General features: G+C 39.5%; 1 protein-coding gene across 1 annotated transcript; it reads right to left on the bottom strand.

The window, feature by feature from the left end:
- Positions 1 to 1,460: 1,460 nt before the first annotated feature.
- HSPA4L (heat shock protein family A (Hsp70) member 4 like) lies at positions 1,461 to 26,193 on the bottom strand. Its single transcript, XM_040556771.1, has 19 exons — positions 25,933 to 26,193; positions 21,914 to 21,971; positions 20,349 to 20,489; positions 18,531 to 18,653; positions 17,005 to 17,104; positions 15,062 to 15,195; positions 13,845 to 14,089; positions 13,677 to 13,753; positions 12,331 to 12,482; positions 11,714 to 11,820; positions 11,190 to 11,323; positions 9,786 to 9,988; positions 7,572 to 7,673; positions 6,908 to 7,045; positions 5,881 to 6,006; positions 4,641 to 4,748; positions 3,309 to 3,428; positions 2,582 to 2,743; positions 1,461 to 2,155 (listed from the first exon to the last, which is right to left on the bottom strand). The coding sequence occupies exons 1-19, from the start codon at positions 26,037 to 26,039 to the stop codon at positions 1,961 to 1,963; spliced, it is 2,532 nt and encodes an 843-aa protein (XP_040412705.1). The 5' UTR covers positions 26,040 to 26,193; the 3' UTR covers positions 1,461 to 1,960.
- Positions 26,194 to 26,708: the final 515 nt, after the last annotated feature.

Genomic DNA, 26,708 nt, shown 5'->3' on the forward strand with positions numbered 1-26,708 from the left:
CTGTGGTAAAGCCACAAAGATGCTCATAATGTTAAAGCCTACGGGATGAAATCTTGCTCAGTCATGTACTGACTTACACGAAGGACAATTGACACTGAAGCACAGGCACCACTTGGGTGCCAAAGATGTGCGACTGCAGCAGCACAAGTCAAGACTGAGATTGCAGAGTAGCTGCAGCTTGCCTCAAGGTCACTCAGCTTTTGTTCAAGAGCTTTCAGTAAGTAAATGCAAGGTGTCACACCACCCACAACTGACTGAGTAGGGGAGGTGCCTGCACCTCAGTCATAGAAGTACAATCCCAGCACTTGAGCTAGTTCAGCAGCTATAGCTATGCCTAAGCAATGCTTCCTTCTTCTGTGAATATGGTGCAGAGTACAGTTCCCCTCTGTCAACCACAGCTTAGGCCTAGGACTCTTTCTGTAGCATCAGGGCACAGATGAAGATAAAACAGCTGCCAAAGCTGGAAGCAAGAACACGATCCTTGGCTTGTTTACAAGAGCAACAAGCTTATACAGGAGAGCTGCTGCTGGAACGCCTAACACCTGAACAGGTAAATGCCAATCTGCAATGGAATTCACATCAGTAAAGTGTTCCGCTGCAATTTATCTCACTCTCGGGCTGACATAGCTAATAAACTACTTTTCATGGAGTAGCTCATTACTGTTCTGGCAATAGAGCTGTTTAAAGTCAGAAGTAAAGTGGCTTGTTTTTAACAAGTGCAACAGTACCTCCATGACTAGCAGAAGCCTATAAATGTATGAACAGACATTGGATCTTGGTGATGTGAAAGACAAAGAAAATAGTGACTCAGCTATATAACATGACACTTTCATTAGAAAGTAAACGAGCAAAGGTAACAGGTAAGCAATTCCAATTTCATCAAGTATAATTTTCATCTTTCATCAAGTATCATCAATTTCATCTTTGGGGTGAATATCCAGTTTGTATGCTCTTTTGTTTAGATCCTTGGTCAAAAGGAGTGTATGTCAAGTACCACGGGTTAAGTAAGCGCTCAGTATTTGTTTCAAGTTTGCCACAAATAGGATTTAAGCAGCTTCAAAATTAGGTGTGCCAATATCCAGCTCACACAGCACAATTTCTGCTGTTTCTCCTCCCCAGCATAACATGTGATCAAGATGCAGACTTCATTCAAAAATGGAAGTGGAAATAGTAACATGTGCAGCAAGACATTTTCAAGGAAAAGCTATGCAACAGTCCCTGTATATTCTACCACTTCATACTATTATCATTAGCATCACCCTATCATAAGCACAGTCCATTATGTACAGCAATGTGCAATGAGACCATTCATTTCATTTCAGCAAACGGCAGCGCCATTATAAAGTATTTTGTAACTAAGCTTGTTAGTGGTATGGGAGTCTAAAAGTGTTCAAGCTTATATTAGTTTATATGAAAGAGACAGTACAATTTTCATGGTACATCAACAAGATGGACTAGTATGCCAACTAACCTCTATTTTAATATTTAAATTATAACAATACAATAACTAGAAAAGGTCAGTGCTTCAAGTGACAAGTTTTGCCACTTCAATTCCAATATTTTTCCAAAATAAAGATGCAATTAGATCTACACTTGAGCATCAGTAGTGCAATACAGTATCCTTTCCTGAATAAAGGAGCTGAGGTTTATCCACAATAAAAGCTTTAAATAAGGTAGATTGTTGCCATTTATATATCAATTCTGTATGTTTGATATAAAATATATTGGGAAAGCTTAAACTGACTTATACAATCTACATTTGGCTAAAGCTCCACATAAGCAGCATCAGTGGAAATGAACATCAGAGGTGTACTTAATATGAAACACTTTCAAAACTACTCAGCAACAAATGACAGAAGGTTGGCTAAGAATAACTGAACATCTGAGGTGTGTACCAGACAGAAAGAATGGACCCTGTGGTTACTTGCACTATTTTAATTAAGTAAAAGAAAAGCAAGGTTTAGTCCACTTCCATTTCTCCAGATGGTTTGGTCTGCTGAGAATTGTCCTTCGCTGGATCAGGTCTTGTTTCAGTACCGCTCTGTCCGTTCACTGGTCCATTGTGTTCACCATTAGCTTTGGACTGCCCATCACTAGGAGGTTCTACCTTGGGTTTGGGCTTGTATATGATAGGATTACACAAGCTATCCAGTTCCTGGTTGTAACAGAAGTGAGAGAAGTTACTTGGTGGCAAAGTAATTTCATTACAATAGAATGTCTCAAATTTATTTCAGGTTCATAATAATGTAGACTTCAAACTTCAAGGACTAGACTTCTCAGTTTTATCAAATTGAGAAGCTTTACAGAAAACAAAGAACCTTCCAATAGCCGAAGAGCTTACAGCAATCCATCTTCTAGCAAACCTGGTGCTTTAACTCTGAATGTTTTAAGGGCTATTCAGAGGTACTGGCTGCAAGTCAAGAGCTAAGGACTGCTAACACTGATAAAACTGCTGCTCCCTCTATATGACTCTTACCAGAGCTTTAAAGATCTCTGTAGGTATTGTATCCTAACTCAATACAGAGGCTAAAATCTTTTAAAGAAAACTTTGTTAAGATACAACATTTACGACAATTTTTACCTTGGATTTTGACAGTATTTCTGCCACTTTGACAACTGGATCCTGAGTTAGACTTAGTTTGTTCTGGGCATTCATTTTGCTGTTCAACCAATTCATAGCCTCACTAATGTATTTTTCAACTTTTTCCATCTCAGCAGGGTCTAGGTGATCATATTTTTCATCCTAAGGAGAGAGATGTTTATATCATCAATTAGTACATGCTTCTCAACCAATTAAGAATTTCAGGGACACACAATAGGGTAACATTACTACAACCCACTAGAAAGAAGGGCTTCTAACTAGAGTTTGGTATGAAGAGTCACTGTAGAACTAAACACAGGAAATTATTTTTAGACATATTTGAAAATTTGATCTTAAGTGCACACTGCTGAAGGGCAAGTTAGTAAGGAAATTGCAAGAGAACAAAAACTCACCCAAGTAACTAACCCCCAAACACTATCTTGTTAATTATAAAAACAGGGATAACAACCCTAAGTTGAGATAGCCGTTTCAAACGATACACATCACCATAAATAACATGGCTGTGTTTAATTCACATTCATGAAGAAACTTTTTTTTTTTGCTAATGATCAAGAATGATTTTTGGAGTTCTCAGGAATGTAAGCACAACAGCCATTTTAGAGCAGCTTAAAAGTTCATCTTAATAGGATTTCTTTTCCAGCACTAAAAATAATCTTACAACCAAACACATCCATAATAGTTCATTCCCTAAATAATTTGCTTCTACCTTATTTTTGTATGCTTCTACTGCTTTCATAAGTAGCTGAATCTTTTTTCCGAGTTCATTTAAAACTTTTGGTCTCTCTTCATGTTCCATGTATCTTTCCTGAATAGGCTGTCCAAATTTCTGTAAAGATAAGCACAAACATTTTGACAAAATAGAAGGTTTAGCATAGTCTGGTCAAAGAATAAAACATGGCACCAGAACAGAGACTGCTTTTTCCTCCTTTTCACACCCATTCAAAAGCTTAATCTATGCATTTTCCTTCAGTGCAACAAAAAAAGCCCACAAGTTTAAACGAGTAGTGCTTCTGCCCTTATATGGCTTAGTATTTTGCAGTTATTTTCAGAAAAAAGAACTCGTGGGACAACACACTTGGAGGAGAAACAATACATTTTGCACACAGATTTGCACACATGGTTTGAATTTTAAAATAGTCAAAAAATATCTAGTTTTATCATGTTTTTTCCTTTTTTTGAATACTGGTATCCAGGCAAGGTAGTTGCCCACACTGCTGTTTACATTCCCTTCCCACAAAGAACACCTAACTTGAGAGGAAACAGTTGGAACTCAAGAGTTAGAGACATATCCTTAAAGATTTTTACAAACCAAGTAGTCATCAAAATTCACATTTGCCCTTGAGACTACTAAAGTACTTCAGTTTCTTTTTTTGGTCGTTACTACTCAAATAGTACAGTGGAAGCAGCTTTTAAAGCATTCTTCAGCCTTTATCATTAGATATTAGCCCAAAAATTGCATTTTATTATATAGCTATGGAAGACCATTTAAAAGAAGAAAACCAGAGCATCTGTTTTCAAGTGTAGTTTTGAATACCTGGGAGAACAGTCAATTACTCTAAAGCCTCTTTCAGTCTGTAGCAAAAACTACAAAGTTATTGCAGCGAATGGAGTCTCCTTCTCTGGAGATATCTGAGGCCCGTCTGGACGCCTACCTGGGCGGCCTGCTCTAAGGAACCTGCTTTGGCAGGGGGGTTGGACCCGATGATCTTTCGAGGTCCCTTCCGACCCCTTTGATTCTGTGATTATTATTTGTCACTCGAGACTGAATATTTCACTGCGCCTATTTTCAAATTAGAAGCACAACTGACATTACAACAACCTGTATTCCTAGTTCTACATAGTGCATTCACTGCACAACTGGACACTGGCCCGATACAACCTGGATGTCCGTACTCTGAAGTGAATGGATTTACAAAACTTACATATGGGTATGTACACACACACCCCTCGGCAGAACAGCTTGACTTACATTAGCCACGTGTTATGTACATACCCAGCCGCCAACCCCCTTTTTCTAGAAAAGCGCTTAGAGCCTTACTCTTAATTCCTGAAGCTTATCCATGTACACTTGTTTTGGCTGGTCCTCTCCATCTTCGTAAAGCCAGTTTTCCGTGTCTTCCAACATCAAGGTCAGCTTGTTTGTATCCTATAAAGCAAGTTACAGACCCTGTAGGTTGGCAGGGAACAATACAAACGAGACTGCTGAAAAAACAAACCTGTTTCCTTCCCCTTTCCTTTGCCTTCAACTGGTGAAAACTGATGGACTTCAAAAACAAGATTTTATAGAAAGGCACAAGAGGCACTACAGGCCTACTAATGTGATTTGCAGGTGAACTTTGGGAGCTGCACAGCTTCTGTTAGTTTTATATGCAAGCATAAACATTGTTAAGTAAGATTCCTGTGTATTCTTTTTACATGGTAAGTTCTGCTGTTCAGGTTCTCTGATAGCACAAAAACAGAATATTTGGACACATATGCACATCTATAACTCCGAAGTTCAAATTGTTTTATTTGATCTATCAGCTGTAAGCAAAGATAAAGACCTCATCTTTATTTACTTGGAAATTAAGATCTTCTTTATGCTCTTAATATATTTAAGAGATTGTTTTGAAATTGGTATGAGAAAGACAGCCTCAGATTCCTTGAGTTTACACTGGAAGGCCATCTGTACTGGTAATTAACAGAGCAGACCTTAAAACATGTGCAGCTACTGGAGAGTTGTTTTGACAACTCATTGCCTGTGTACTAGCCACTTATTTAGATGACTGTTGCAGATAAACTATTACAGAAGTTATCTTTCAATACTGCTTTTGCAAAAGCCCAGTGTAAAAACTTTACCATCTTTTAGTTGGACTTTAACAGCACATCAGGTTCAACATACTTGTAAGTGGGGAAAGAACCGTATTTCTAAGTTAATGAAATGCAGATCAATACAGCACGGTTATAAATACTCCATTTTCTGCTCATTTTCATTTACTCCTACCCATTTATGCTCATTGTGATCTGTCCTGCTTTCCTACACCCCTAACCACAGAATGTTCTGCCTACATCTGGAATGCTTCCCTGCCACTGAGAAACTTCTCTGACATGCAAATATGCTCAGTTCTGTACTGTCTGCAATGTCAGGCTGAAGCATAGTCTGAACTTCACTTTTGTGAAGTTAATTCATCTTGTGTTCTGAGACAAGCCCTACAGATTCCTGCAGCCTCTACATATACCACTGAATTTTAAAACTTTTTTTTTTCCCCTCTGACAGTTGAAACATAGGCAAATCTTACTTCTTCGGTGATGAACTTCTCAAAGACTCCACACAGCTTGTCTCTGAAGTCATATACATATTCTTCAACAGCATTTTTAGCATCATTTCTTTCCTTCTCTAGTTTGTCTTGCATCATCATCTTCCCCTAGGGCAGATAAAAACTTACTTAGAACTCAAAGCCTTTCAGGCGTCAAACTTGAGCGTTACTCTTTTCAAAGTGTACCATAGAACTTTTAAGAAGCCTATTAATTCACAATTACCAATTAAATTTTCACCTTTGTGTAACTTCTCTTCGCACCCAGTTAGAACTGGAAAGAGGGAAAAGAGCGTGTTCACATTTATGAGCGCTTCGGCAAGTGCTTCAAAACAAACAGATCACGTAAAAATTACAATCTGACCAGCACAGACAGAACTAGTAGTAAAGTACTGGCTTCAGTTTTGAAGTCACTAGGAGTTATTCTGCCCTACAAAAGGTATTCTATTCTTTGCAATGACCAGCTTTCAGAGAGGAACTTCAATTGGTAGGATCTTCACAATGGCAGACACGGCACACCCATGAAGTTAGACAGGATCATCTGAAAGCCATGTTTTCTATATGTAATACTTTCCAGTTTCCTGCTGATACATCACTTGAAGGGCAAAAAACACGGTCTAGCAAGGACATGGCTTCCACAGACCACCAAAAATAAAAGTCTGCAAGCGCAAATCCTGACCTGTATCAGGTCAGTCAGTAACAACTCACATGCCTGTCACATACTTCACAGTCTTTACTGGAAATCCTAAGAAATTCCTGCATAAGAAAGGCATTGATTGTTCAGTGATGACAGGCTAAAAGGTTCGCCTCAGACCTGGATAGTTCAGCTTACTAGTAAAACTGGTAAACTCCACCAATAACAAAAAACAACAACAAAACCAGCAAAATGAAAAACCCTGTAACTGAAGACAAAGTGCCAAGAAATTCTAAATTAGGAAATGTTTATGGTTGCAAATACTTTCCAAATAATTATCTAGTGACATTAGAGTCATCATCTGTTTATGCTCCTTACCTCATTTTCTATATAGCAATTGATAAGATCTTGTCCTAGTTGTCTGTAGAGGCTTGCCTGTATAGGTAGGTCAATACTCTTAACTTTCGCTTTAGCCTTTGGCTGGGTTGGATGATCTTGCTTGTCTCCAGAAGCAACCTGTAAGATTTACACTTTAAGAAACTTTCAAGAATAGAAATATTATTACATTTATGCTCAAAGAGAGACAAACCAAACTAATGAAGACAGCTACAAATTATTTGCGTGTAAACAAAGCACACAATTATACATCTGCTATTTGGAATCACCATTACTTTAGTTTTGGACCAAAACGGTAGAATTTAATTCCTTTAAACATAACACGAAGAGCTTTTCAGAAAACTTGCTCAAAAGCTAAAGGAATCACATGTTCTTTTCCATAATGCTTAAATTTCCCTGAACTCCAGCTTCACTATATAATTACCTTAAGGAAAAGAAACTTACTTCAAAGTCTTGACCACATATTATGTTAAAAATGTAAGCGCTAAGGTAGGATTTCTAACTCAACCATTTCAGTATAGCTGTGCTCTTCCAAATACAGTCCCTACATATTGCAACTAAGATTGATGGAATAAATTTGAGAATACTAGGCAAAAATGTCTAAGGGAAACAATGTTACATTTCCTTATCAACACTGAATACAAACTTTTGTTTCATTTCCTGCGTTTTCAGTTTCCTCATCTGCTTGGCTCTGTTGTTCACCTTGACTCTTCTGAATACCTTCATCTTGATCAACCTGCATTTTATCCTAGGGAAAAAAAAGTTACATAAATCATACAGCAAACCTTTGCACTGAGTTAAGACCGAGGCCAACTTACATCGCAGATAAAGTGGAAAATTCAGTCTTGAAAAGTTTGATTCACTGTATTTAAACAGACATTTTGATAATGCTACTTGTATTTGTATCTTTCTCAAATTAAATGGAGATTCCACTTGACCCGCCCCCTTTTAAATAGTTATGATGCTACCATCCATAGTATTATACTAAGCCCAGTGAATACTCCATTTTAATTTCAAAATAAATACATATGGAATGTATGCAAATAATGGTTTAGAAACACAACACCAACACAGACAGTAACTACAGATTCTCTATGGAACAGCCAGAACTTTGAACAAATGCCATTTCTCCCACCAATTTTAAGCTTTATAATCAAAGCAGAAGTAATTTAATCACTGTAATTGTTACCTGCATCTGTCTCACAGGACAATGAAAAATCATTTCCGTAGTAGCCTTTTAAAGCACATGACCAATTGTCTTCCCCTGCCACCCCATTTTTCACTTATATTTACCTGTAGTTCACTTATGCCTTACTTTAAATTTAAGTGTCTTGAAGACATCACTGAAAGACCCGATCACTTGATTTAGGTCAAGTTATGCTATTCCCTGTTGTCATTACAAAATCCTTCAACAGCGTATTAATGAAATTTCAAGTTTTTAGGATGACTCCAGTATTTGGGCATCCAGAGCATCAATAAATATAGAGCAGCAGCAGAGGTGTGAAAGGTCAATGACTACTTCTATTACAAGGAATTAAGATGCATAGATTCACAGACCACATACGCATGTAAAAATAATTTTCCATTATTTCTGGGAAATACAAGAAATTCAATATTTAAAAGCTTTCAAACTAGTACAGGTGCAACATGTTGTGGGTTAGCTGCAGCTGATTTAGCAAAGTTGTAATGATGAAGTTGAAAGTAAGTGGGCTACTTTATTCACAATTTTTTTTTCATTTCAGAATAGAAAAAATACGTATTTACTGTTCTTACTGTTCACACAGGAAAGGCAACAACCAGAAGGAACTGTCTTGCCTACACAAAAAGCTAGAGGTGGGGGGGGAAGTACACATATACACCACAAACCTCCTCATCAGAGTCGGGGGTATCATCCTCAATAATGAAAGGAAATTGCTGACAAGCACAGAAGATGTATTAGGATGAATGAGGTACTAACAAACAGAAAGCCTGAGGATGGAAGTGGTTACTCTCGCACTGAACAGTGTACACAGCTTAGTAACCTCCACATGTAGCATGCTGGTAACACAAAGTGCCAGCTACATCACTTTCAAGTGCTTCACTTGTACACAAAACTCAGATGCAAAGTGCCTGTCCACAAGGAGCAGCAGGAGGCCACCACTGGTGCGCCCCTCCCAGCTGTAAAAACACTCCCAGGTACCCAGTCCTCACACCTGGAGCATCAGTATTGAAGCTGTACCTTGTGACTTGCAGCCATGTACTTTTATTTAGTACACAAGACACCAGAAATGAAATTAATCCTCCTTGCACTTGGATGGGAAACCTGACAGCAGAATACTGTGAGCAGGCGCCTCTGCAGTACTTCAACACACTGACTAGAGCGAGGTAAGGAAGTCTAAAATCCTAACCTCTCAGTACCAGTAACAACGCTGTTACACATTTGTTTCCCTTAATCCCTCCCCCAAGGCTTACAAGCCATTTTATAAGAACTACCAGCAGCGAAGTGCCATAAGTGAAAGGTCTATGAAAAAATACCATGTTTTTCTACTCAATGAAAAGGTAGTACTTAAACGGCAACACATTTTGTGATGTGGCAAATTAACTGTAACGTTTTGATAACAACATAATACTAAGACTAGTAGAGAGATGGTAAAATACAGTGAAAATGGTTTTCTTTGCAATCTAGTTGTTTTACACTCTTGCTATCATAGTACCAGTACTTCAATAACAAACAAACATGAAGAAATGTTATATGACTGAAGAAATCATTCAAGGGTGGAGAAGTAGCAATTTTCAAAAGCTATACACTATGATTTCATCCCCAATTACCGGCTCTCTTGTCAGAATTACAAGGAGTGTAGATATTTACAAGTTTACATACCAGCTCATCATCTCTGCCTTGGTTCTTACTTGATGATTCAGTGTCCATAGGTGTGTCATTGTGATCTCCCACTATATTCTGCTTCTCTATTATAGAAGCATTAGCCACACTGAAAAGGCCATGAATATTGACACGCACTTTAACCTTCACTTTGGAATTGTCACCATCGTGTTGGGGACCAACATTTTGAATAGTGAAACGCCCTTTAAAACAAAAGGTTTTAATTATTGTTCAAAAAAACAACAAAAACAAATAGACAAAGTAAGAAAAAGAAAATCAACAACTTTCAAGTTGTGTATTTAAATAGCAACTTTATCAGATCAACTCTATTCAGAAACTTCTTACTTAGTTGATAGTTCTACAATGTAATGTATACCAGACAAATTAAAATCTGGTTCCTCACCTATTACTAATTTGTACAGCCACAAGATACTTTTGCTTTGTATCTACATTTTGTAAAATATTCAACATAACATTATTAGATGTTACACTTCTCTGTTGTCTTCTCTAAACCATCACACTAGAGAAACTTCTGTGATTTGCCTCAAACGGTTTCTTTCATTCAACTCTAACTCTGCACTGAAAAATAAAACGGTAACAGAGGAAGGTGCCCTTTGAATTTGATAATGCAGATACACTGCACATTTTGGAAACCAAATGGTGTGTTTACCAAGGCCTCCAGAAACAGTGAGGTTGATGTTCTCAAAACTGTTGCAAATGTGAAAGTAATGCAGAATGTGTATGTATAAATGAGAATGTTCTTTCCTGAAGATGACAGACATCTTGAAAAGACACTCAAAAAAGGCAATACCATGTCTATACCTGACAGAAATTAGTCAACAAAATCAATTAGCTTAAAGACCCTGAACAGTCAGCTACTAATTGTAGCTAATACTGCTTTATTCACAAGTAAACTAATTCATACCATGCAATTAGACTTTACTACAGATGCTTACATTCAGGGGACACCTATGTTGTATTTTCTCAGATTAGCAGAAAGAGACATGACAAATACCTATCTAGGCAGATAAAGCATCAACAGCTCCTTTGATCCAATTTCTTTGAAAAAATCTGGGCTGGTGGACACATCAGATCATGTTCCATTTTACACAAACTTCAAGAACCAGAAAATAGAGCACTAAACTCTTTGTGCCTACATTTTTAAAACATTTAAAAACGATGAAGAAGGTAAATTTCCTAGTAACTGCCCTAAGATGACATTGATACTGTTTGATCACTGCACCTAAGCCAAGAAGACTGTTCTGAGCCTTTCTAAAGGGGCTAGGCTTTTCTATAATCTAGGAAATATGGAGGTAAAGTCTCTTACATAAAGGAGAACTATCCTTTCTCATCGTCAACAACAGCTGTTTTTTTTTTTTTTTTTTTTTATTCATATGTTCTTACCTATTCTGGAATCAGGATAAGGCACTTCATGTGGATGGGTATAGTAAGCTTCCAGGTCAAAAGGCTCTTTCTTGTGAAAAGTAATTACTTTTGAGAATGGAGCAGCATGGTTCTTACTGAAGACTTCACATTCCCTAAAACGATACATTATTAAGTAAATTTAAACCACTGAGCATAATACAATGGATAATCAAGTTATGTTACGAACAGCAGCCATGCTGAACAAGCCACCAAATAATTTACTGAAAACGTCAATGTCTGACAAGAGGTGCACATTAATGGCCTGTGTGTCTCAAAATGGACTACGTACTTTATGTCACTTCAGCAAAACTAAAAAAGTTCACGCAAATTTTTCATTTTTAATTAACTGTATTTCCAATTATCTATCAAGAAATAAAACGAGAAGAAAACTGCTGAAATAGCTAACTTAGAAGTCTGAAGGCCTGGTCTTCCACACAGCCCAACATTTTTCTTAATACACACGCAAAAACCCTTGTTTATTTAGCAGGCATCGTACAACTTACCCTGTTCCTTCTTCATAAGATGATTTCCATCTTAACGTTATGGAATAAGGAACAACATCAGTGATGGAAAATTCACGCACTTTAAAAGCTGGGGAAAGTATTGCACACTAGAAAACAAACACCATAATTTTATTACATCCACGTAACAAAATAAAGTACAATAATTAATAGCTAAGTGTAGAAAGGCTACAATGCATACAAGTACATGGAGGTCCTGATTACCACCGTATTTTTAACAGAAACTTCCTACTCTTAGTAGAAAGTTAATTCAACTGAAAGACTTAACTAAATTGAGGTAATAGTAACAGATACCACTTCTTGAGTGATGGTCATTAAAGACAGAAGCAAAGCTTTTAAATGACTTACATGAAGTAGAACTGTGAATTCAGGTCATCAAATTTAACAGGTCTCTAACAAGACCATTCCTTCTAACGGGACACAGTGGCAAGCTACCAAACCTAATACAATCATTTCTGACGTAGTCACTGTCATCAATTGTTCACGTAGCAATTAAGACTTTGTACCTTGTTTCATCTACAATGCCTCTTGGTTTTGATTAGTTACACTGCAATAGACCACAATATTAAACGAGCAATACTGAATTTTAATATCCATACCTGCAAGGCACAGCCTCTTGCAACAGCTTCGTCAGCATTTAGTGTGGTGCTTATTTCTTTACAGAAAAAGTTAGAGATCTGTTCCTTCACTGCTGGAATTCTAGTAGCCCCACCTACTATTTCTATACTGTAGATATCTTCACGGTCAAGTTCTAGAAAAGAGTGCATGGCCTTCAGTTATCATCAGTATATCAAAAAGCTGTCTTTGGACAACCAAAGTAAGATTGAGTTCTCTTACTATCTATACACTGTCACAAGCACCGAATATATTCAACGGCCAACAAGACCTTTAAGACCAGATTTGTAGTGCTACATCTTACTCAAAATCCTCATCCCTCCTACAGACTACACAATTTTCTTGTTGCGCAATCCTGGAAAATGCAGAAGCAAAGCATCAAATAGGGCTTACTTGATGACAGCTGCTCTTCAAAAGTGCCTTATGTATCCTCTTTCTGGTGGGCATAAACCCAAGAGTGTGATAAGGTTTTCTTTGGCACCCCTGTAGTACTGGGTGCCAATACCTCACTCCTCCCAAGCAAGAACAAAATAAACCCCAAGTATACCTCATTATATGTTTGGTTAATGTTGGTTGCCAATACACAAAAAACAAAATCCTTGACTAAAAATATATAATAAATATTAAACTGTGCTTGCAGGGTAACTTTCATTCTGGATTCAAGATATGTGGAGGAAGTGATCTCAAAATCTCAAACAGCTGTCAGTCCTTGTATGGTTTTGCTCAGCAGTTACTAAAGTTCTTATTTCCAGCATTAGTTAGAGCCAACTCAAAAATAAGCAGATGTTTTCCCTTTTAGTTGAAGATGCTAAAAACTGCATAAACCCTTTTGCTATGGAAGTCTATTCCTTTCCTTATAGCACACTATACAAAAAAAATTGTTATTTGCACATGCTTCAGATAACTTATTTTAAGAATATACTGCCAAGTTCTCAGGTCAGTGAAGACGTATGTATCACATATGGAACAGGCTGGCCAGACAGTTGCAAAGTGTTCCAGTAAAGAATGAGAGTCGTGTTCCCCCCTCTTCCCCGCCCCCACTTTTTTAAAAAAAAAATCTTTCCACGGCCCAACCTTTTCCATTTCACAGGGTGAATGAGGGTCAATAAGTCAGGGTTGCAGAGTGGTTTGTGCACCGAATGAGGCAGGAATGGGATCATGCATACATGACAAGCATATGAATGGAACTTACATTTAACTTTTCAGTACTTAGCTTTGCAATTCTAATGAATACAAAAATACATTAAAGAGATAATCATTAAAGAGATCTAGGATAACCGCATTACTAGTTACTTTCTAGAACCAAAGGCAGTATCCAGCTCCTACTTACTTGCTTGTTCCATGGCTGCTCTTAGAGGAGGTTCCACTCTGGACAGAAGGGCAGCACACAACTGCTCGAACTGAGCTCTGCAGGAACAGGGCACATGTTTCATATTACAAGACAGTTGAGATACCACACTTGACTACACTTCAATAAAAAAAAAAAAAAGCATGGTACCTGTTCATCTTGCTGGAGACATCAAGGTCATTCATGAAGCATTCAATATTGAGTGGAAGATCAGAGGCATTTGCACTCATAAGCTTCTTTAGTTTTTCACATTCCTGATACAATCGTAGCAGCGCTCGGGGATTCTCTTTTACATTCAGCTTGTATTTTGTCCTAAATTCTTCAGAGAAGTAGTCTACCAAAGCCTCATCAAAATTCCTTCCACCTAAAAAGGGGTCAAAAGTAGTAGCTAAGACCTGCATAAGAGTGAAAGAACAGATTACAAATTATTAAACAATATTTGTTTAGATATAGATAGCTCTCATATAGTCACTGGTTTTACAAGTCAGCACCTTTAAAAACAGGTTTGATGTGACAGAATCCCTTGTGAATTTCTCACCATCTTCTGTCAGGCAAGTGACAGAACTTAAAAAAAAATAAACATAACAAATGACTCTTCTCAATTAGTTTCTGCCCTTGCCAAATAAAGTACTACTATTACTTTAAGAAAAAACATCACATTTATCATGCTTTTTTCTACCACGCTGCACCCCCCTACTCAGTTTACTAGCTCACTAAAGAAAAAGCAGGCTAGGATAGCTATTTTCTCATGCTATTACAAGTTCTATGACATTTACCCAAAACAAACAAAAACCAAAAAACAACCGCTATCATCTTCCACATGACTTCAGATGAAGACCACATTTTGACAGCAAAGACATTTATAAAACATTCAACCACCAATAGCTCAAACTTCAAAGATTAAACTCTCAGAACCACAGAGTGAACAGTTTTATTTGATGTTCAATTGACTTTAGATTTTAAACCTTCACATTCATGGCAGGAAAAATAATCATAATAGAACAATTTAAGGCAATTCAACAATTCCCTATAGGTAAGCAAGTTGCTCAACCGCAACAGTTGTGAAATTACCAGAATACGCAAATATTTCATTCAGATACAAAAACGACAAAACCCATGCATTTGCTTAATTGTCAAGCACTTTTCAAAACACCCTTTGGGTTACTTCATTTCTGCATTCTTACAAAAATTGCTTTGCTAGAACTGCCAAAAGAAAAATCAGAAAATTGTGGCGTTCTGAATTTCAAAACTATTTACTTTTTTTTTTTTTTTAAGTTTAAAAATCTTCCCATCGAACAGTATTTTGAGTACTGTTCCATTAAATACTTTGGGAATGTAAGACTTTACTGTATGACTTAGAAGATTACCTTCAGTTTTCCCTTGTTAAAAGCGCAGATGGAGACTTGGTATGCAGAATGCCCCATATCTACAAAGACCACGTTTCTTGGTTTCTCGTCCAAGGCCGGCAGATCTTGCTTGTATATTCCATAGGCTAGTGCAACTGAAAGAGAACAGCCCACGGAAATTAAGGCAAAGCTGTGTACCAATGTAAAGCATCCATTAAAGGTACTACCAAAAGAAGGACACTGCTTATTTCCAGTTTTTTTAACTAACTCCATTACTCTACTCAGATAGAACATAAGGGTGCAAGGGGACGTGAGTTTTAGACCATATGAGTTGCCGCATTCTTTATTTTTATTTGGTTTCTAATTTTACTATTATATCATGCTCATTCATAACTGCCATTCGAGTGTTCTGTATCATCTCTCTTTCCAAAAGCAGCTGCATGCTGTGTGCCTCCAAAGCACATTTAGTTAGTACTATATGCTCCATCATAAATTTAAATTTTTAGATCCAGGATTTTATCAGAACAGTTATTTTTATTTTCTGTTTTAGAGCTATTGTACATATACAGTGAACAAAAATATACCGTTCATATAAAGTCATCACAAACAAAACTAAGATGTTGAAAACAGCTTTTTTCACTGTCAACAGAAGAAATCAATGTCAAGTGAAAGTTTAACATTAAAGCATCACAAAGTATTTCAGTTCTGCTTGTACTCAAAGTAACATGTTCAAGAAAAAAACGTTTTCAAAACTGCTTTGTAAGAAACTAAGATTTCAATACCAGCCTTCATTCAAGAAGCTGGTTGAAATTTCCTAAAAGAAAATTTAAATCAAGAAATGAAATTACTGGTTTAAACTGCTCCAAATTCAGTTCCCATGAAGCGTAGCATATTTCTATAACTTAACATAGAACACAACAAAAATTAAAAAAGGGCAGTAAGTAACTTTATGGAAACAACAGTTGTGCCAACACTACAACTGACAGATTTTCCACAAGCTTAAACTGTCATTCTCCCACAGACTTATGTTTGACTCTATTTGAATAGTTTGAGAAGTCATAACTGAAGTTTCTATATAAGATCAGCAGGTCTGCTTGAAAAAAAGCTCCACAGAAATGCAGTTTGTGTAGAGGCAGCTTTTAAACCATACATGAGTAGTAGTTAAAAATGGAAGTTATTTGGACTACACAGTTTGAGATTTCAAGTAAATTTATTTCAAGTAAATATTAGATTATGATAAAAAATGTTTTCCCCTAAATATTTCCATGGGATTTATTTTTATTCCAGCATAGCCAATAAACTGTAAAGAAAAATCTGTTATATCCTTGTTTTACTTAACTTTGGAGAGGAGAACTTTATTAACAGCTAACTGCAAGTAAAGGGACATGAATGAGAGGTCATTTGGAAGTGTGTTGTAGAGCAAAATCACGGGAAATGTCACTCTTAGAAGACCCCACAACACATCTATGTTAAGTAACGTATTTACTGTAATCTTTCAGACAGAAAATATGCAGGTTACATCTGATAATAGTATGTGATCGTACCATCTAATACAACAACTGAGAATTTAGGTCAGGTGCATATTCCAGCTAGGCTATTAAGGGATTCTGATGCTAGCTGTGGCTTTCCAGATCTTTCTGCTGTAGCTCCACGGTACAGCAGAGGTAAGCAGAGACACCCCTGTCATGTCAGAAGCAGAGGAGCTATTTTCAAGTGGCATTGTATTGAGATGACGAAATCCAAACTCTCCTCCTGCCTCATAAAATCTGAGCACCACCCCACTGACAGTTACTGCGTTTCCAGTTCCCAAGCTGGATTGGGCAGTACAAGCCTGGATAGCTTTTTCCCAAGCTCCTAATTGTGTAACAGTAGTGTGTCATCGCCCTTGCACATTCAATAGCTTGAGCTGTTAAAAAAGCATTTATCCACGTTGCTGCTTTATTTCTGTGCACCTAGGCCTTTACCTGCTGTAGTTTCATTCATCAACTTCAGACAATTTAGTCCTGCAATCTGAGCAGCTGCCATTACAGACCTTCTCTCAGCATCAGTGAAAAAACTGGGTACCTGTTTCCAAGAAATAATTACATAGAATATTACGACATATGAACCTCTTTAAATTAAAGTTAGACTTACCCATTAAGGAAGCCTATAAATTTCAAAACCACAAGAAACTGTTATAAACTAACCTCAGATGAATAAGGCAGTCCAAGTAAAACACTTGAGTAATTCATTTTACTGCGTATTTTAATTAAAATTTCAAAACATAACAAAAATTAAGTGGAATCCATACTTGTTTTAAACAGTGCATTTATGCACCAAAAAAAAGGTTCAGATTCTTCTGATGAACCTTTGATCTCAAAATTACCAGTTCAAAACATTTTAAGAAAGTTTCTGTAAACATTTATACAGCACAAAGTCAAACAAATTTGCTAAATTAAATATGAATAAATAAAAAGCCCCCCCAAAAGCTATTGCAGAAGCGCAACAGCACTAAACTTACTTTCAGCACCACTGACCTAAACTGTGCACTACAACTGGAGCTGTGTCCAGCTGTAGAATTTTTTGGTTATCATCTAAATGACAGCTCCAGCTTACAGTCCCCTACCATCTTCAGTTCCACCAGAAAGAGCCAAAGCACAATCAAAGCCCATTTAGAAACCGGCTGCAGTCAGTTAAGACACAAGACTGTATTCATAGCTTCTATTTTGTTGGCTACCACTTCAGTGTATTACCAAGAATCCTGATTTGTGTGGAAGGTATTCTCTGTACATGTCTTTGTATACCATAAGGAAGCAAGAAAAAAGATCGAAGTGTATTTCTAACAGCTAAAGTACACAGCTTTCCAGTTCCCATGCCTCTGTCTAACAAAGTGAATAGCCCCAAAACGTCAAGCCCGGAGCCCTCAGCAGGAGAAGCGAACAAAGAAGGTGAAAAGCAGACATGTAGGACATGGTATCAGGAACAAACTCTCTTGCCTAAGTTCCGCCACCACGCCCATGCCTCCCATGGGTAAGCGGCCTAGCTAAAAAGACCGATAATAAAGCAAACCAGCCAGATACAGAGACCTTTTCAAACAAATGCAGGCGATTCATGCTTCTTACATTGCTAGCATATTATCCTCAGAGACACGAATTTCAGGCAACTCTCAACTACACTACAACTAAAAAGAATTCAACTTTTGGACCGGAAAAGAAGTGCTTACACGTAAAACACTTCTCATTTATAGCAGGCAAGTTACGTAGCACTGAACCAGCCCGGATCAGCTTAAGTAGTATGCTCTCTCAAACAAATTTTAACAAAATTTCCGTTTTCACACACATGACTACAAAAGCATTACCAGCTGGAAAAAAAACTGTAATAAACGCCCAAGTTTTTGGCAATATTTCTACCCACCACTTGCATCTCTTTCCCCCATTGCACCATGACATAAATGATACTAGCTTATGTAAAGTTATCTATAAACAGAACCACGATAAGTATTACAACTTACTGAGATCACACAGTCTGCCACTGGTTTCTTCAGAGCACTTTCTGAAGTCTCTTTAAGCTTAGCCAGTAACATTCCTGTAATTTGTTCAACTGCAAACAGTCTCTCTTCATCGAGGTATCTCACCTGAAATAGAGAATTGCAATTCTGTAATAAATTTTTATCATGTTAAGCTTTACCAGCAACAATGGATGCCATTTTGCACCAACAAGCATTTTCTCCTGGACCCGAAGGCAAGTTAAGAGTTTTGCACAAGATTTCAAAATAAAATGGAATTAGAAAAACATGGTCTCCCCCCCCCCCCTTTTTTTTTTTTTAAGAAAAGACAAGTACCACAAAAAAAAAATCCATTCACACATCAATCACCTCTTCTCTGAGATACGCAGTTGGGACATATTTATAATTCTGAGCAATGAGACAAGTTTAACACCAGACTGAACACAAGTAACTCTCCACATGAATTGACGCTCTGGATTCATGCTACCTACATCAAATTGTAAATGGTTCAGTTTAGCTGACCATTGTTTTCTGGAAAACCTTGACAACTGAATTATCTCAAGGGGCTATTTCTAAACACTACAGTACTTTTGTTGGGTGGATTTGGAACTAAAAAGAGATGTAAAATATACGTAGAATCACGTTCATCCTAATGCAAGCTGAAAATTGGAGTTCTGGAGAAAACCCGAGAACTTATTTCCTGCAATGGTCACTCAGGCGTGTGGCAAGGAAGTGGCAAACAAGGCAATCCTAATTGCCTTGTTCTTCTTGGCAAACACATCTGAATCTGGAAGCTTCACGGGAGGTCTATGTCCTGAACTCCTGTGAGGCTGGTGTTTAGTAATCCCAAACACTCCTGTGCAGGGAAACCCAGAAAGAGGAGCAGCAACTGTATTTACATTGGCAATTACTATGATAATAAGTACCTGTACAGGTACTGAACTCACTTCATACGGTCTAAAGCCCCTCCACAAAGCAACCCGAAGTGCAAGCTAAGTGAGGATGACAGGGAGATTTGCTTTGGAAGTACACTCCTGATCTAGATTAAACTGCTAATGGTAGATGCATTCAGAGACTGAAGCCATAAAGTCTGAATTTTAAGAAGTACAGTTTCCAACCATTTAGTTCGGAAGCAAATTAAAAATAGCTTGTTCAGATTAAATCTTCAGTGAGTTACCCTGTTTTCCTGACACTTGGTCTCTGCATTTCCAGACAAATTGAGATGTCGCTAATAATCTCACGCTGTAATTGAAGCTATTTGAAGGTAAATCTAGTAAACTACAAGCTACTAAGGGAGACTACAGAAAGCTAGTAAAATTGATGAGAAGTCTCAACAGACATCTCAGACAGACAAAGTACTATGCTTAGTGAATGTTACTGCAGGGAAAGGAATGTTCATCTTTTGAGAGCAGATTTATTACACAATTTTATTTAAGGTGAATGTAACCTAAGCTTAACCTTTCTGAGGTTAGTTATTAACATTTTATAGTGCACCTGCACAACAGAAGACAATACATTTTTACACTACATTTACTAGAAGACCCAAGTATGTAATATAGAACAAGTACTCTAGAACTTCCTGAACAGGAAGAAATTAATGAATTATAGGGAAGAATGAGAAACATAGCTAAACTATGCCAAGGAAGGCTTTGCATGAAATAAAAGGTATTACTGTACTGGTTATCACCTGACATTTCTTTTCAAAAACAATTAAGAATATATTTAGAGTTTTCTTAGGGAAAACATAATTCAAGTATGAAGTGGCAAAGGTTTCAAGCACTCATCTCTAACACTCGAGATACGCTGTATGAAGCTCTAACTCACCTTTACTCCTACAGAGCCATTCGGCATCTTCTGAAGCTCATAAGGAAGTTTGGCCCTTTCAGCTTGTATGTAAGGATCTTCAAAGGCTCTTCCATGCAGTTTTTTGAAGCCATGCAATGTATTTTTTACATTTGTGACAATCTGTGAAAGACATTTTATCTTCAGTTACCTATCACATGCAGACTACAGAAGACCACATTCTCGTTATGTTCAGCTTACTGCACATCCTAAAGACCTATTTTAAGCCCCACACATTTACTGGAAAAGAAAGGGTGCAAGGAAAGAAACACCCTGATTTTAATCTATGGTCTCCATTATAAAGTTCAAGTTTGCTTCCCTCTTTAATAGCCATTAGCTTGCTACCATCAATTTTCATTGCACCTTTTAATTTAAAGGAGCTTCCCAATATAGTATGCAGTACAGGATGTATTAAATACTGCTGCAGTGGCGGTCTACAGCAACAAGTTAAACTATTACCTACATTAACTTCAAATGAAGCTTCGACAAATTAATGCATTCCACTTCCTTTAAAATTGTGCTTTAAGTCAGATTCCACCTGGACATAAAATCTTCCCACACCTATTCCCTCGTCAGTGTTTCACCTGAATTATTTAAGGACAGATTTTTAAGTAAACAAAGGACCTGAACAAATGCTAACACACAGTATTTAATCAAGCTATCAGAAGAAGTTACTCCAGGGTAATCTACTCCAGCAGAAACTGGTCTAGTTTACTAGGCTAAGTAACAAGGTTTATAGTCGCAAACATTACTGACAGGACACCTTCTCACCAGCAAGTTCAGGGGCTGAGCTCAGATGAACAGTGTGAAATTTCACAGAACAAAGGCAATGCAGCCTCTGCCACGTGCCACCAGTGGGCTCCATTACCTCTACATCCACTGGGCAACGCTGGAGTTAAAGGTCCAGCTGCCTACTGGACCACTCTACTACAGGGAAGGATGTCCCCTCAGAATGTTAACATGATGCATGAATGCAAAGGAGAAGGGAAGACCCGATCTATTTTGACTTTCTGGACTACTACAAGTTTTTAAGCATTTTCCTTGCAAAGCAGCTCTTCTCCTAGGTTGCAAGTAAAGTCAAACGCAATCGGAGGAGTTGTATTTCTCTTCAAAGTTCCAAATTAAAACACTAAATTACACAGACACATTAATTTAACTTTATAACCAAGAACTAGTATTTATACAAAGCTTTTGTTCTTCAATTTGTTTCAACTTCTCAAAACCATACGCATGGCATCCCTACCCCCCCAACTCCTCGGAAGAAGATTTAAGATTGAATTCTACTTTTGCTGTCACAAGCAGTAAAGAGGAAGATACTCTACCGGGAAAGAAACCAGGTATTATCCTGTTTCTCCTCATTCTGTACTCTAAATGAGGAGATGATGAATTTAATAGAGAATGTACTATTGATGCAGCATTATCGTGAAACATACACTTATAGTAGACAAGTTACTTTAAAAGACCAAGTTTATTCATTACTTCTCTTTCCACAGTTCAACGCCAAACAGGTCAGGTAAGTAATAATTCCATCGCCCCCGTCTGTTTACCTGGCTCTTTGCTGCGTTCCCAATGGCCCGGGTCTTGGATCCTAAAGATATACAAGCTCTAAGTAAAGGAAGAAAAAAAGAAATTCAGCTTTAAAGGGAAGTGTTATAAAATACTTCTACATTACTCTAATAAAACGAACAAACGAAAAGTCAAGAAGTACAGCAGCAGAACACGGTTGTGTATTTCACAGCATTACTGCATGAAGCACCAGAAATTGCAGTGCAATTCTGGTTTTGTTCTCTGCAAATTAATTTAGAAACTGCAGGCAACCACAATTGTGTTCACTGCATTTAAAGAATTCTTTAAAGCTAACGTGTTCTACAGATCCTGCCATGACGGTACGGAATTAATAGTTTTGGGCGACAGGTCATAACCAGACGAGGTCTGGGCCATCCAGTTAAAACCCCTGAGCTCTACTGCTCAAGTTTCCTCGACATGGTGACCCTGCAGTCAGAAAGTGCCACACCTTGGCACTGAGACAGCAGTTGTGAGTAACCCCCAAGTCCAAGGTAGCTGCGCCAGCTGCCAGGCACCAAGGGCTGGGGCACTACAAGTGGCCGCGGCACCCGCAGTTGCCGCTTCCCGTGTCCCCCTGTGCCTTGACTCCAACAAAGGCCACCTGAGGACACCAGCCGCCACCTGGCTGCCTCCCTGCTGGCTTCCCAGAGCTCTGCAACAGCACCACCAGCACCAAGCACTGGCCTGCTTCTGAAGGAGCAACGGGCCCAGTGAGAAACATGGGTAGCAAGGCAACAGCACTGCTCATGGCCTCAGCCAACTGTCCCAGCAGCTACTGAAGTGTAACTTTAGCCGCTAACAGCTCCACCAATATACAGTTACTACGTGTTAGTTTTAATTTATTCTGTAATCAGTACATCATCTCATCAGTGCATTTCCAAGTACTGTGAGCGGTGCTTTTTTCCTCAAGTTACCATCATGAGCTTTGTTTTTACAGATTTAAAATAAAACTTGTTTTCAAGTTCTTGTTTCCAAAAGAGAACCGATCTGTCTAAACTAATTCAGCAGTAAGTAAGAAATACAACCCAGATTCATATGGTTTACTCTTCGCTGTTTAATGAATGCATGAAGGTCACTACAGTGGATTACTTTCTGCCTCCGCTCCTCCTTCATTACATGAGGGCGCTGCATCCAATTTGGCAGCATTACCTAGCAACCTCTTCTGCTGCACCACCACCCTAAACACTCACAACCTTCACCAGATTTAACTGCTGCGCACTGACAGCACGCTGCCCTACATTTTCAAACACTCAGTTCAGTTTTCAAGAAAAGCTTTTACTATTTTTCATGTTGTTTAAACAGTTTACAAGACGTTTATTTTATGGATTGTGATTACAGCTTGTTACTGTTGTTATATTACACGTTTCCTGCGCAGGTATTTGCCTCTGTTGACAGGCAGCATTACGTGCTAATACCCCTAGGCTGGGCATGAAACATCAAGTCCGAAGCCACTCAACCCGATGAGTCTTGCCACGGTTCACTTCCAGCCAGTTCCTGCACAAGAGGATGGGTGGTTTCTCCCTTGGCTAGGAAGCTGAGATGTCAAAAACCAGAAGGTGCCTGCCCTCTTCGGCTCCAAACGCTGGAGCCATACCCAAGACAGCCCTCTAGGAAGCACAGCCACCACCAGGAGGAAACAAATGAGGTCCCACAACTGCACTGCCTGCCTCCCACCCGCCTCGGCTTAATGGGAAGAGAGGATCTGAGCAGGACAGACACTTTTTTAAAACAGCAGCTCTCTTCACCAGGACATTTCAACCATCTCCACTCACTGTTTTGAAGAAGATGCTACATCATTGTTTTAATTACAGTTTGTGATTACACTAATTACATGTGGTCTGAAAAAATAGTTATTAAAAAATTATGAGCTATCAGCAATCACTTTTTTTTCCTCCACGAAACCCTGGTGGTGAGGCATACTACTTGAAAGCACCATTTGCCATGGAGCTAACACCCCAGGCTCACTGGAAATGCATGCAACATCTGACCTACTGGAGTTCTCAGCTCAGAGAAATGAGGTGTCAGTTAACATCAAAAGAGACAAGGCCAAAAGCCTGAAGAAACATTGTAAGTTCTGCTGAAATGGCTGGCTTAATGGAAAAGCATTTCCTTTCAAAGCTTAAGGACAAGCACTGCCAAAAGAAGACGCACATTTTACAAGCGCTAACAATCCCATGCCTTCAATTATAGGAGGTAGGTTGGAGGCAACAGATCACCCAAGTGTTTTTACAACTGGGACACTGGATTTAGGACTCCAAGAGTGCTGTATGGAACTGTGATAACGTGGTGCTGTCTTCCTGAGCTCTACCCCACTTTTGTCTGCAGCACAGGGGCATGCTTAGACTCACACTGTACAGTTCACAACTGTATTGCACAGGTATCTGAATCAGCTCCAAAGGTAGGCGCTGGCTGCGCTAATTAGCCTTGCCCAGAAAGAGTAATTAGCCCTGCACAGCACAGCCAGGACTGTCCTATCTTTAGGACGTAACCCAGTATCTTTACATTGCTTAACAACATACTACAAACAGAAGTGTACCAACTTGTCCAGAGCCAGTTCAGGTGTTCTTTCATCACACTACATTGACACAACTAACATCAAAACTTTATAAATGTGAAATTAAGTCCCAAGTATTTGGGATGTATCCAACCAATGTTAATTATTAGCTAATGTCAAATGTTTAAGTGATGTAAGCACCCCTATAGGAACATATAAATAGAGAGCTCATTTACTGCGTTGCTATGGTCAACAAGTGGAAAAGTTTTGACCGTTTAGGCATTATATCTGCCCAAACCTGCTCGAAATAAGGTTTAGTTACTATGGTATGCTTCTGTAACAGTAACAAAGCTGTAACATTTCTGTTTCCTTTTCTTTTTAGCTTGCTTCAAGGCATTACCATTAGAAAAGAAATTCCTTTCTATATTACATAACCCTTTTATATTGTACTTTGGAGAAAGAGAAGAAAAAAGCCAGGAGAAATGTCAGTAAGTGAGATAACTACTGCCTTTACGTATAGTGCACTCAAAGCACAACCTTACAAACTGCCTGAACTCCCTTTCACAATCACTTTGCACACATCTTGAAAGTATAGATACTCCTAAATTTAAGTGAAAAATATTAAACACAGGGAAGCCTATCTAACGTCTACCTGCAAAGAACGCACTCCAAGAACAGCTAAGAACTGGCAGCACTCACTGTCCCGAGGGGGGAGGAATTTGGCCCTAAACTGGGGATTCTTAGGGCCAAAGTTTCAGGGGCTTCCTTGATCAGGATCAAGAGGTCCCAGAGGTTCTGTTTTCATCAAACTTGCACAGGGATAACTCCTCCTTGGGACTTCTGAATATGTGAGGCAAGATATTTCATCTAGGTAGTAAAAAAAAATTTCAGAGCATACTCTGAACAAACAGTATGCGTATGGTACCACTCAACTTCTTTCTGCATTAAAAAAAAAAAAAAAAAAACTTATAAAACAAACCAAAATCTGTATTTCTTCGAAATCAAAAGGACAGCGATACTGAAGTTATGACGACCTCGTATGGCCTCGGACAGCCAAAAACTTTCTGCTGTTGGCTACGAATTCCTTTCACAAAGAGAAGGACGGCCCAAACCTCGAGCTTTTAGGATTTTTCCCCATCTCCCCCAAAAGCACGCACAGACGGAGCTCCCCACGGCCCGGCCGTATCCCCTGGAAACGGGGGCGGCCCGTCCCCCCCCCCCCCCGCTGCCGCCTCTCCATCTCCTCACGGCGAGCACGCAGCTGCCGCAGGGCCAGCAGCAGCGCAGGGGGGGCTCTGCTGGATGAAAGCCAAGCGTTACGAGGCCGGCATAAAAAAAAAACAGCAACCCGCTGTGCCTCCGGAGCCGGGCCGGCCGCCCCGCGGCGCCTCAAGGGCACGGAGGAGCCGGCAGCCGGGCTGAGCGACGCCTCCCGGGGCCCTGCTCCCTGAGGGAGCCGGCTCCCGGTGCGCGAGGGGCTGCGCGGCCGCGCCGGGCGGTACTCACGGCGTGCAGCGGTCGCTGTACTCGTTGGCGATGGTCTCGATGCCGCCGCTGCGCGCCACGCCGATGTAGCAGTTGAGGAAACCGAGGTCGATGCCCACCACGGCCATTGCTGCGCTCCCCGGCCGGCCTCCTCCCGCCGCCCGCCCCGCTCCGCTTCCCCCCCCCACCCCACTGCGGAGCGCCGGCCGCCAACCGGCGGGGCCTCCCCCCCGCGCAGGCGCGGTGCCGCCCGCCCGCCGCCGCTTCGGCTCTTTCCGGCAGGGCTCGGGCCGCGCGGGCCGCGCCGGCTTCAGGCGGCGCGTTCCAGAAAGATCTGGAAAGGAAAGGGGAGGGGGGAGGAGGCGAGGCACCGCCCCCCGCCCGCGCGTCAGCACTGCGGCGGGGCGCGCCCACGGGAGCCTTAAAGGGGCCGGCGGCCTCTGGGGTGGGGGGGCGAGCTCACCTCAGGGATAGGGTGAGTGACGGAGTTATGTAGGTTACTCCTCGTTACTGAGGAGATTCTTGGACTTTTTAACATGTCCTTGAAAAATAATGCATGGCGTAGTTTGGTTCAAGGCTCTAGGTGCTTGGTTTGGGGTATGGGTTGAAGGTCAGAGCGCGAGGCTTTGAAGAGAAGGGAGCTGCTGTATTTCTTAGCGCAAATTTAAAATGATAATAAAAAATCTGTAGTTGTTGTCTTGCCTCGTGCCTTAACTGACCCTGAAACACATCAACAGCTTAGAACCAGGCTTTCCTTTTACTGTGGTTCGTGCTGGAGCAAGCTGTTATGTACACAC

Source organism: Cygnus olor, chromosome 4 (genome assembly GCF_009769625.2).
Source record: "Cygnus olor isolate bCygOlo1 chromosome 4, bCygOlo1.pri.v2, whole genome shotgun sequence".
Taxonomy (NCBI): Eukaryota; Metazoa; Chordata; class Aves; order Anseriformes; family Anatidae; genus Cygnus; species Cygnus olor.

Excerpts from the sequence above, each read along its gene's own strand:
- HSPA4L (XM_040556771.1), bottom strand. The coding sequence starts at position 26,039 with ATGGCCGTGGTGGGCATCGACCTCGGTTTCCTCAACTGCTACATCGGC. Across the intron at positions 18,654-20,348 it reads ATGGCTCTGTAGGAGTAAAG|GTGAGATACCTCGATGAAGA; the intron begins GTGAGTTAGAGC and ends TCTCTATTTCAG. Across the intron at positions 11,821-12,330 it reads CAAGAGGCTGTGCCTTGCAG|TGTGCAATACTTTCCCCAGC; the intron begins GTATGGATATTA and ends TTTGTTTTCTAG.